The sequence below is a fragment of the Lates calcarifer genome, linkage group LG15 (genome assembly GCF_001640805.2).
Source record: "Lates calcarifer isolate ASB-BC8 linkage group LG15, TLL_Latcal_v3, whole genome shotgun sequence".
NCBI lineage: Eukaryota > Metazoa > Chordata > Actinopteri > Centropomidae > Lates > Lates calcarifer.
The window spans coordinates 22925359-22936276 of NC_066847.1; the positions used below are offsets into that span (position 1 = coordinate 22925359).

Here is a 10918-nt window from a genome sequence, read left to right on the forward strand (position 1 = left end):
TTAAGAAAACACGACTAAAGAGATCAGTGGTGCCACCAGGAGCAGAAGACCAGCACTTGTGCTGCTGGCGCTGTTGCAGTAGTCACCCTGACAGCAGCTCATTTCTGCTCCAGTAGCTCCCGTCATTTGTGCAGTTTGTGTGTTTACACACATCATCTTGGAAGCGCAGCCCTTCACTGTTGTCTTTTCACCTCCCACAGAGACTGAGAGAATGAAAATAGTCTTAGTTTTAATACATCTGCTAGAATCAATACACATTCCTCTGAGCAGAGCAAACATGTGGGACAGAGTCAGATACTTCATGCTGTGGGTCTGTTACCTCTTGTTGAGATGCAGTAGTCCTCATTCCCCTCGCAGTTTAGAGCTGCAGTGCACTTTTGTCCATCACAGGTGAAGCACTTTTTACCATTGGGACTGGATTTGCTGGGGTCTGTAACAGAATGGACATTGTTCATGTTGTGTGAGGGGCTGTCATTAATAGCTATTAAATGAACAGACTTTTAAAAATGTATGATATTGATTGTTGTCTGATTATAATTTAGGTATTCTCAAATACAGGGATATTCATTTGTTTTTTTACAGTATGTGATAGTGAAAAGTTGAGTGCTAAAATTGTATTTTAGTCAGTAAAATCAGACTTGGTTTTATTTTTGTGATTATTGAACCGTTTATGACAAATACAACCAACATTAACTTCTAAGGCAGCCATGATAGGAGAGTAGTTTTTACATTTTTACCATATAAACCATATACCACATTTTTTTATTATAACCTGTAATATCTGCTCCAAACATAAATACATGAAACTAGATCATCAATCCGCAATACCCATATTTACAATGTCAGTACTCACACAAGAGCTTGACGATGGATACAGAAATTGATGATAGACACGGTATGTAAAAAATGGATTGTAAATTCAAAATGATGTTGATTGTTGAACTGAAAAATGACAAATACAACCAACATGAACTTCTAAGGCAGCCATGGCAGGAGAGTAGTTTTTTATTTTTTACAGTTCTTGTACATGCAACTAAACACCAACAGACAATATAATGTAAGAATGTTACCAGGGGCAGGTTGAGTGTTACAGAGGTCTGAGGAGCAACACTTGCTGGTAAAAACCGTTCTGGCAACTCCAAAGTTCAGTGAGCCCTCAACACACTGTTCAGCCATGGCACAAGTTTTCATGTCAACATCACTGAGTTTCACACCACCTGCAACAAAAGTGTAACCTTTGTAAACTGGGCCAATGCAAAGTGGTTTTACAATAAGAACAATGCACCACAAAATACCACACCTGTATATGAAGTGACTTTCAGTGCACCACACTGATAATCCTGTGATGGGCATTCCTTTTCCTTGTCTGTGCAGGATCCTGAGGCTCCCAGTATACACTCATAACATTTCAGAGTGTAGGCTGGTGAAATGCAAAATTGAAGGTAAGTTTAAAGAAATTAAACTTTTCTTGTCAGCAAAGGTTGAACAATGTGGAGGGAGGGAATTTTTTTGTTAATTGAAGATTACAGATAACAGAAAGGAAAAAACAAAACAAAACAACAACACAAAAAGACAAAAGACAAAAACTTGCCTTGAGGAAGAAGTGTAATCCCAAAGATCAGGAGGAGATACATTCTGTGATGGTGGGATACAACTGACTTCTATTTCAATCTGTTATGGCTAGTGTTCTGGTTGTCCCCCTGACAGGGAGTGGTCTACCCTCAGACTACTCCCTCACTCCCCCTGTTATCGTGACAACATGTGACTATATTTGTCTGTGCCATCCTTCTATCCATTATCTATACTGTTTATCCTTAAGGGTCACATTTTCATTCACAACTACAGTCAATTTAGAGTCACCAATTAATCTTGCATGTCTCTGGACTGTGGGGGGAAGGGGGAGTACCTGGAGACAATCCACACAGGCACTTGGAGAACATGCCAAGTCCACACCGAAAAACCCCGGGTGAAATGGGGTTCAAACCCAGAACATTCTTGTGACAGTGCTAATCACTAGACCACCATGCTGTCATTGTTTGTACCTCAGGCTGTATATAAAGGTGGACATAGCCCCTGTGGCGTCATCCATAGGTTTCTTAAGAGCAGTTTTTGAAGCTCAAGCTTGGCTGTCACCATCTTGGAGTCTGTACCTACATAATGTGGGGTGTTTTTTGGCTGGACTACTGTGGCCCCGAAGGACAAAACACGACATCAATCCAGAAAACACAAAAATCTTTATAGAAAACAAAACAACAATTCAGAAAACACAATGACATTTAAGATTATGGAAAGGGTAAAAGTTATTTTTTGTTTTGTTGTTTGTTTTTTGAATTGCTGCTTTGTTTTCTGAAATGTTGCGTTTTTTGAAATGTGGTTTTGTTTGGTGAATTGTTGTTGTGTTTTCTGAATTATTGTGCTTTGACCCTCAGGGCTACCATACTAGACAGAGCTACAATACAGAAACGGACAGTTCAAAACATACATACATGCACATATAGTACATACATCAATAAATACTGTCTGTATGTACTGTATATCTACATAAAGTATGAGACAGACTTATTGCATGAGAAATGGAAATACAAAATAATACTTTTACACAATGAACATTGTTCATGTTGTGTGAGGAGGCTGCTATTAACAGCTATTAAATGAACAGATGTTAAAAACATGATATGTGTTTGTTTATTGTCTGATTAGTTAGTGTTCATAGTATGTGATAGTGAAAAGTTGAGAAGCTCTTTCTCCCTCACACACACACTCTATTGGGAAAAGTAATTTTCTTCATACTGACTTGTCTTGGACTTTTTTCTCTAACATCTAATGTAACATCTCATCTAATATCTGCCCAAACCATAAATATATGAATCTGCATCATCAATTCACAATACCCATATTCACAATGTCAGTATACAGTATGTTAAAAATTGTACATTTTAGTCAGTAAAATCAGGTTTTATTTTTATTATTATTGGACTGAAAAATGACAAATACAACCAACATGAACTTCTAAGGCAGCCATGGTAGGAGAGTAGTTTTTACATTTTTACAGCTCTTGTACATGCAATTAACCAACAGACAATATAATGTAAGAAAGTTACCTGGGGCAGGTTGACTGTTGCAGAGGTCAGAGGAGCAACACTTGCTGGTAAGAACTGACCTGGAGATTGGAGAAGTTCAGTGAGCCCTCAACACTCGCCAGGCGAAGCACAAGATTTCAGGTTGACACTTAGTTTTGATTCACCTGCAACAAAAGTGTAACCTTTGTAAACTGGGCCAGTGCAATGCAGTTTTACAATAAGAACAATGCACCACAAAATACCATACCTGCATATTAAGTGATCTTTATTGCATCACACCAATAATCCTGTGATGGGCATTCAGTTTGTTTGTTGTATACACTCATAACATTTCAGAGTGTAGGCTGATGAAACAAAAAACTCAAGTTCAAAAAAATGTAACTTTTCTTGTCAACAAGGGGTGAACAAAGTCATTTTAAAACATTAACATTTGGCATGTATCCTTAAATGACCCATGTCTTTAGCATAACCTTAAATTACCTATATTGTCTTTCTAAAGGCAAATTTGATCATTAAAGATTACAGATAACAGAACAACAACAAAAATCTTGTCTTTAGGGAGAAGCACAATCCCAAAAATCAGGAGGAGATGCATTCTGCAACTTCTATCTCCATATGTTATGGCTATTAGTAGTCGTCCTGGACAGTGGACATTGTTCACACTGCTCCTTCGCTCCCCACTTCAATAGTGGCAACATGTGACTCTTTCTGTATTTGTCTGTACCACAGACTGTATGTAGATGGACATCTGTGTGACGTCACTGGTGGGTTTCTGAAGAGTGGTTGTAAAGCTCAGTGCTGGTGTCTTATAGCTAGACATAAAGAAACATACATAAAGAAATACTGTAGGTATGTAGTGTATATCTACATACAGTATAAGACAGACTGTAGGAAGAATGTAAGTACAAAATAAGACTATCACTCAGTTTTTACATGTGGTTTAATCACACATTGAACATATTTAGCAACTATGAGCCACATATGATTCATTAATTTCCATTCTTACAGAACTTTTTTTTTCCAGAGATTGATGTTGTCCACTCAATTGTTTTGAGTGGCATAATTCGGGATTCAGCCTGAACCAGGTAAACAAGTCCAGACAAGTGAATAAAATAACTCCTCCTTGACAGACTACACATGACCCAGAGCAAAATCAATTTGAGCCATTTTGAGCATTTTTGTATTCAGCATTTTTAAGTATCTTTTTGAGGGTTGTACTCTACACACTGCTGAGAACTGCTGTGACTTTCGTGCCTGAGAAGGGCAGTCTAAATTTGACTATCAAACTGGTTCCTGATATCAAATTGCAATCTCCATGGCAGTTTTCCCAGAGGTTATTCAGATAATGTAGTCCTGACTCATCACATGGTGTTCCAGCAATCCACAAAAATACTCAGTCTTAGGTGACAGAACAATTATGTGCATGTTATTTTTCAAGTAAAAGATTAACAGACAATGTACTCTGTGTAGTTTCTCCAGCTGTTGGCTGTTGTGGCAAGAGTTACGTCAACAAGGGCTTGAGCACCAACACTTAAATTTCATTTCTTAGTCTGTGCCCTTACAAGATAAAGCTGGTTAGGCAGAGTACAGGAGGTAAAGGAGGGAGGTTCGTGTTTGTTATTATTTCATTCTCAGAGAATGAAAGCCACTCATCACAATCATGTAAGTGAAACCTTCCCTGTTATGTAAATATCCCAGTCTTTTATGCAAACATGACATGTCTTGTAAAAGGATTTAACACAGTATGTCAAAGAGAGACAGACCCTACCTTTGCACTGTGCAGTGTAACAACCACACAATCTTTTCACTATATTTTCATCTCAGAAAATATGTGCATCGTCAGTACATCAAAGCTGTAGTTACAACATCACAAAGCAAACAATGACTTGCAAATAAAACACTTTATCTTGCTTTGACATTGTGGTTTTGATCTTTTTCACCACTGCTGTACAGGGTGCAGCTGTATTGGTTGAACATTAAACTTCCTGAGGGCAGGGACAGGCAACTTTCTGACTGTATGTCTGTGCATTTTAATTAACTCAGACTCTTCAACAATGACTAAGCTTCCAGTTACAACTGTCCCTCCTGTAAGGTGCAAACGAGTCTCCTCTTTCAGGACCACATTTCTCCTCATGTGACCTGATACCTGCACATGCAGGGTTGCTCCGCTATTGTATATAACAGCAGTTCAACCAAGGCGTTAGCAGAGCAGGCGGCTGTATTCTGACAGCGCTGAGGACTTTTTCACCCCATCCCAGATACGAGCTGCGTAGTGAAACCTGCAAAAGCAGAACAGATTTATAGCGATCAGGGGCCATATTGACAAACCTCCTGAGTGGGAAAAAACCCTAAAAATAAGGGGTTTGACTTTTGTTTTTTTGACTAGCTTGTACAGTTGCATACAGGCCCTAACACCAAGTAAGGAAGGGCAAACCGAATGTAGCCTGAGAGATGAAACCCACATATTCAAAAGATGAGGTCCACCCACACCCAGTGGAAATGACCCTAGAGCTGTTACAACCTGTCTACTGTACATGAATAGAGTCAGTATCATTACAAATGAAAAGTGTGCAAAGAAGAATCTGAGGTTTACCAGTTCTTCTCAGTGAGGATGGTGTGTGACAGCTGACAGCGGGGCATGGTCAGCATTTGGCTGCGAAGCTTTGACACCATGGTGGAGAAAGAGGGGTGTCCTCTGTAACCCGGGAGCAGGGAGAAGAGCGGGTATGTTCCTGTCCCTAAACATGGTACCATAAATTAATTCACACCTTACATGCTATATAAAGAAGGATGACTGAGTTTTGCCTTATTTTAAGAGAAATTCTCTGTAACCTGCTTTAGTCAGATTATCCTCCCCATCATTTTCCTGCACAGGAAGTAGGAACATGTTGACCTCAGGTGACAGATAGTCCTGTCCCAGTCCAGGGAAGATATTGCAGTCCAGCATGGACAATGTACCTGAAAACAAACCACATATTATGAAACAAATGTAGGTGCAGCATGTTTATTGGAGCAATTTGGGATAAATATTGATTGATTTGATCTTAGGGTGAACAGAATATGTTAAATATAAGGAAAATATTCTTATAGTTTTAGACCTTTGTATTTGAGATGAGAGTGAGCCATTAATTTGTCCACCACCATATGCATGTTCTTTAGATTCCTTGGGCAGAAATCATCCCGTCTGGCCTTATTCTGGAGGAACACTGGGTGAAGAAGAAATTAAAAGTAGAGAGACTTTCATGTTAATATCATTAAGCCTGGTCGGAGTGTTTTCGTGTTTCTGCATTACAAAGTCACCTATATGAGGATAGTACTCTGCTCCATCGTCATTGCCTGAAGAGCCAGCGCTGTCATGGCCCGCAGACGGGGTGGAAGGTTTAAGCATCTCAGCAGTCTGAAGAAACCTATCCACAGACATAAGATTAAACCTCAGGTGTGACACGAACATCTGCAAGCCATAACCAACAGCTGCAAGGGAAGGATAGCTGCTCGTGATTTTAGTATGATTGTCACTGAGGAAGAGATAGTGTGTGATCAGGGAGGGTGTTTTAAAAAAAAATCTGCTTGTGTTTTTGGCTGATTTGGCAAACTAAATTCCATACAAATCAAGGTACTTTATCACATGGATGTAAAAATCACAGAAAATTCCCATACTGCTATGAAGCAGTTCTGCAAACTGATTTGCAACACTTCTCAGAATGGTCCAGTAAAACCAGAGGAATTAAAGGGATGGATACCACTTTATCAACAGTATGCCAAAGTCTGTGCTCTCACTGTATCTTCATATCGTCCAACATCTGCTTTTCTATATCACTTGTATCCATATGAGAGACATGTATTTTCTACAAATTCATTGCGTTTAATGAATTGTGAGATTTATAGTCATGCTTGGTACAATATAACAGTCAAAGGCATCACAGCACTCTGGCCAAATATCACTGTTTGTAACAAACAGGATTTTTTTATCAGCATAAAATGCCGAACTGTGTCTGCAATGGGAATTATGTTTTCTTATACTTTTCAGATTCAGTTAACATTTTTTCAACTATGTCTTAAAACAATACATACGTACATGTACATATGTACATTGAAAGCATTACTGGTCACTGTAATCATTCTTCCTTCCTTGAGACAAAATGTGATCCTTTAATTCCTTACCAAGACATGCAAGTTGTTACATTTGATGTCCATGCATTTCTGGTGTGCCAGTGAAATCTACCTCCTAGCTACCACCAAGCTAATTAAATATATTGCTTTCAGCTACAGAAAGATTTGTTTATGTGGGTTATCCTAAACAGATAATGGTGTACTGGACAGTGTGGAGTGTCAGCACATTGGTTTAAACACATCTGGGTTTGCTAGCCATTTGTTGTTTACAAGACCAACTGAAAGAATAACATTACTGGGCTCATAAAAAAGCAGAAGACAAATATCCTCTCAAGATACAAGATGAAATACTTAACATTCCTGTGGGAGGAGGGGGCTTGCAAGTATTATCACAAGAGCCTTACACAGAGCTGCCCTCTCCTTTTGTACTGCGAAGCTGGGTAGTGAGTATTATACACAGATCAGAAATACACACCTGTAGAGATTTAGGTCAGTGAACCAGTCTTGAACCACAATGATCACATGGCACACGGTAAACAGGAAGGCAGCAATCTGAAGAGACTGATAACAGATTATATAGTATGTATTACTGATGTGGTACATGTGTATATGTGTGTACAGAGATAAAATGACCACTAAACTCTCACTGATCAGTGAATTAGAGGGTAAAGAACATATTACTTCCTAGAGGTTATGCAGAAAGGTTCACATATACAACTATTGTTTTCACGCACTGCCCTCTGCAGAGTGATCACTGACCTGCATCTCAATGTACGTGTGAGGGAGGTTGTACTCTGGAGGCAACTTCCGGTCATTGTTGATCAGGTGGTCCAGGATAGATGGGCTGAGCATCGGCTGAAGAAACACACACACACACACTTACACACAATTTGTTGCTTCAGCGCTCATTAATCCCCAACCAAACTTTTTTTTACAATCTAATCACAATGTCTTTCTATTCCAAAGTGACTTACTTACACTCACAGAAAATTGAAAATACTACAGAGACAGAGAGAGTGACTATCCACAAATTATTACCTGTGTGTCCAAGAAGATGACTCTCTCCTGTGTGATGAAGAAATCAATCCCTGTGGTCTGGTTTCCTCCTCTTTCCTTGATTTCTTGAGTCTGGGCTCTGAATACATAACCCCTGTGCAAACAAATATGCATGCTTATTCCTGACAAAGGACACAATATGACCTCCATCACTAACTAGTCTGTCTCTCACTGAAAGTACACATCACAGAATCAAATCTAATCAATGTGGTTTTAAATGTTACCAGGACACCAGCACAAGACTATGTAGAAGCAGGTGGGTTTACTATATTGTCCCTGTGTGTTCAGAAAGAGTACTGTCACTCGCTATGCCTAGCTTTGAAATACAAAATCTTGATGAAATGAAAAACATACATGGAAATTTGCTGTTTGCGTTACTTTAATTATGAATATGTGAGCTGCGTTTGAAACACTGCATCTATTCAAACTGAGCAATATTAAGACAAAATGGTTCACTCTTAACTTATCTCGAGCAGACATTTGTGTTAAACTCTACATATATATTCCTTTCTATAATGACCTATATTAACAGCATTCAAACATTAACTACTTGAAACTGAGATGATTCATTCTGTTGGTGTCACTGGTATAATGATGCTTTAGGTTTGGATGAATCAGAACTGTAAGTCTAGTCTAGTCTTGTCCACTATTTTTCTCTGACCTTTGATCCTCCTCTGGGGTGTTGGCAGATAATAGTGACATGATAGTAGATTTCCCACTTCCCTGAAGGCCGATGACTCCCACCACCAACATATCTGTCTGGTCCCTCAGATACTGAAACACATCACAACAAAAAGCAACTTCTTTTGTGTGAAACCAGTATAGCATATTGAAAACATCATTCAGTTATTTGATAAAATGGCTCCAACTAAATTCATCAAACATGATCTCACCTCCATGGCGCTGTCACACCAGTTCATCTGATCATCCACAAGCTTAATGCTGTGCTTCATCTTCTCTGGAGGGAGGAGTTTAGACTGGCCAACCATGGCTAGAAGTCATATGACAAAAAATTAAAGATCTTTCTTTTCTTTGCACACATAATTGTTAGCACATCACATGGAAACATCACAGCAACATCAATAATTCACAGTACATTTTACATGGCTTTTTAAAAAAAGAAAAGAAAAAAAAAAAAAAACTCACGGTCCACAGCGCTGCTTGATGCCGAGGCGGCCATTCCTCGGTTTTGGATCTGGTATACAGGCTGGGTAGGTCGCTGCCCTTCCCTCTCTATCTTGGATGTCCCTGGGCCAGGGGGCTGAGCTGCCACCTCTGGAGGGGTCCCTGGCTTCCCTCCATCATCCCTGGCTTTCATTAGCATGATGGGCTTCTCCAGGACTGCGGCTCCACTGACAGGTGCATTCTGCGAAGGCTTGGCCTTGAAAAGGATTCATTTAACAGCACAAGTTAACAGATCACATGAGCAGAGAGGTAAAGGAGCCAAACAGATACACTCTATAACAGCTCATTTGTTATGGCATTGTGTATGTAGCACTGAATTCTGGAGAGAATAGTGTACAAGTGTCTTACATTATCTTGGATATAAGCATCTGCCAAATGACTTACTGTAAATGTAAATGCTGCTAAATTTTGCTTTCAAATTTGGGATAACATAATGTTTGATTTCACATGTTGCAATCACACTACTCCTTACTCTGTGGACTATCCTACAAGCAAAGTACTACCTAAATAAATCTCAATGCTCAAATGTCATGCTAGACATTATTGTTCATAATTGTTTGTGTTAGAAATACAAAAAGAGCTTAGAGTCTGACTCAAGCCAACGCACCCTTTCCCCCGGGGGTTTTGCAAGAATGATGGGGGTCTTCTGAATGAGTGGGCCTGGTGGATCTTCGCTCCCATCCTGAACAGACACATGAAGTCGAGTCACCCTTCAGTCACCCCAACAGTCAAAACAACCCAGATTTCATTACTGAGAGCATATGTGTGTTTTACCCTTCGTTCTCTCGGTTGGTATTCTCGATCCCGACTGGGTCCAGACAGATTTTGCCCCGGAGGTCCGGCGTCTCTGTCTCCCCGGCGTCGCCTCCTCCTGCGTCCTTGCCCGTACATCCCGGGTTGACTGTGGCCGGACTCTGACATGTCTCTACTCTCCTGTTTCACTTACTTAGAAAAGCACAACTGATGTCGATGGGGAGCTAGCAAACGGTAGAACCCTGAATCTAAGCAGAGGTGAGCTAAAGGTAATTCCAACTTCACTGAAATGTACACGAAAAGAGAAATCTGCTCTTAGCTGGCAACCCTGTGACCATTACTGTCTCTAATGTTTAGATATTTTTTAGTGGCATCATCGTTATAGTTCAAACTCGAGCACTTGTCTATGCACGTAACTAACGTTAGCTATAGCCTTCCGTTAGTGCGCTTGTTTCGTTAATGCGCGTCAACCGTTAAAGTGAGACGTTGGAGCGGTCCTCAAACATCAACGCGCTGGAAGGAACTCCGCCCGTCTAAAATTACGCTTGTTAGGAGTGAAACGCATCTCGTTCGTCGTGTAAATGAAGTCGTTGAGAAACATTGTGATAATATAGGTAGTTCCGACGCAGAGAGACCGGCGTTTTGTACTGTATATTTTACTGAATGAAGGAATAAGATTTAAAACATGCTATTCTTCGTGTTTGCCTTTATTGAAAAATGCATGAATAAAAATT

At 39.8% G+C, this 10918-nt stretch overlaps 2 protein-coding genes and 1 long non-coding RNA gene across 3 annotated transcripts; 1 reads left to right on the forward strand and 2 right to left on the reverse strand.

Annotated features, from left to right (window-relative positions):
• Nucleotides 1-1711, reverse strand: LOC108890590 (urokinase plasminogen activator surface receptor-like). Its single transcript, XM_018687507.2, has 5 exons — nucleotides 1592-1711; nucleotides 1301-1420; nucleotides 1071-1217; nucleotides 320-430; nucleotides 1-203 (listed from the first exon to the last, which is right to left on the reverse strand). The coding sequence occupies exons 1-5, from the start codon at nucleotides 1632-1634 to the stop codon at nucleotides 1-3; spliced, it is 624 nt and encodes a 207-aa protein (XP_018543023.1). The 5' UTR covers nucleotides 1635-1711.
• Nucleotides 1385-4996, forward strand: LOC127143300 (uncharacterized). The gene is made up of 2 exons (XR_007814589.1): nucleotides 1385-1442; nucleotides 3639-4996. It is a non-coding gene; the product is annotated as an uncharacterized LOC127143300 (long non-coding RNA).
• smg9 (SMG9 nonsense mediated mRNA decay factor) lies at nucleotides 4003-10637 on the reverse strand. The gene is made up of 13 exons (XM_018687280.2): nucleotides 10206-10637; nucleotides 10039-10113; nucleotides 9393-9627; nucleotides 9140-9237; nucleotides 8908-9020; nucleotides 8229-8340; nucleotides 7950-8045; nucleotides 7666-7751; nucleotides 6381-6487; nucleotides 6179-6286; nucleotides 5913-6038; nucleotides 5674-5818; nucleotides 4003-5359 (listed from the first exon to the last, which is right to left on the reverse strand). Exons 1-13 carry the CDS (start codon nucleotides 10350-10352, stop codon nucleotides 5281-5283), a joined length of 1527 nt encoding a protein of 508 aa, XP_018542796.1. The 5' UTR covers nucleotides 10353-10637; the 3' UTR covers nucleotides 4003-5280.
• Between the last annotated feature and the right edge of the window lie 281 nt (nucleotides 10638-10918).

Excerpts from the sequence above, each read along its gene's own strand:
- LOC108890590 (XM_018687507.2), bottom strand. The coding sequence starts at position 1,634 with ATGTATCTCCTCCTGATCTTTGGGATTACACTTCTTCCTCAAG. Across the intron at positions 1,421-1,591 it reads GATTACACTTCTTCCTCAAG|CCTACACTCTGAAATGTTAT; the intron begins GCAAGTTTTTGT and ends GCATTTCACCAG. Across the intron at positions 204-319 it reads CTACTGCATCTCAACAAGAG|TCTCTGTGGGAGGTGAAAAG; the intron begins GTAACAGACCCA and ends TCATTCTCTCAG.
- smg9 (XM_018687280.2), bottom strand. The coding sequence starts at position 10,352 with ATGTCAGAGTCCGGCCACAGTCAACCCGGGATGTACGGGCAAGGACGC. Across the intron at positions 10,114-10,205 it reads ACCAACCGAGAGAACGAAGG|GATGGGAGCGAAGATCCACC; the intron begins GTAAAACACACA and ends GTGTCTGTTCAG. Across the intron at positions 5,819-5,912 it reads GGATAATCTGACTAAAGCAG|GGACAGGAACATACCCGCTC; the intron begins GTTACAGAGAAT and ends TACCATGTTTAG.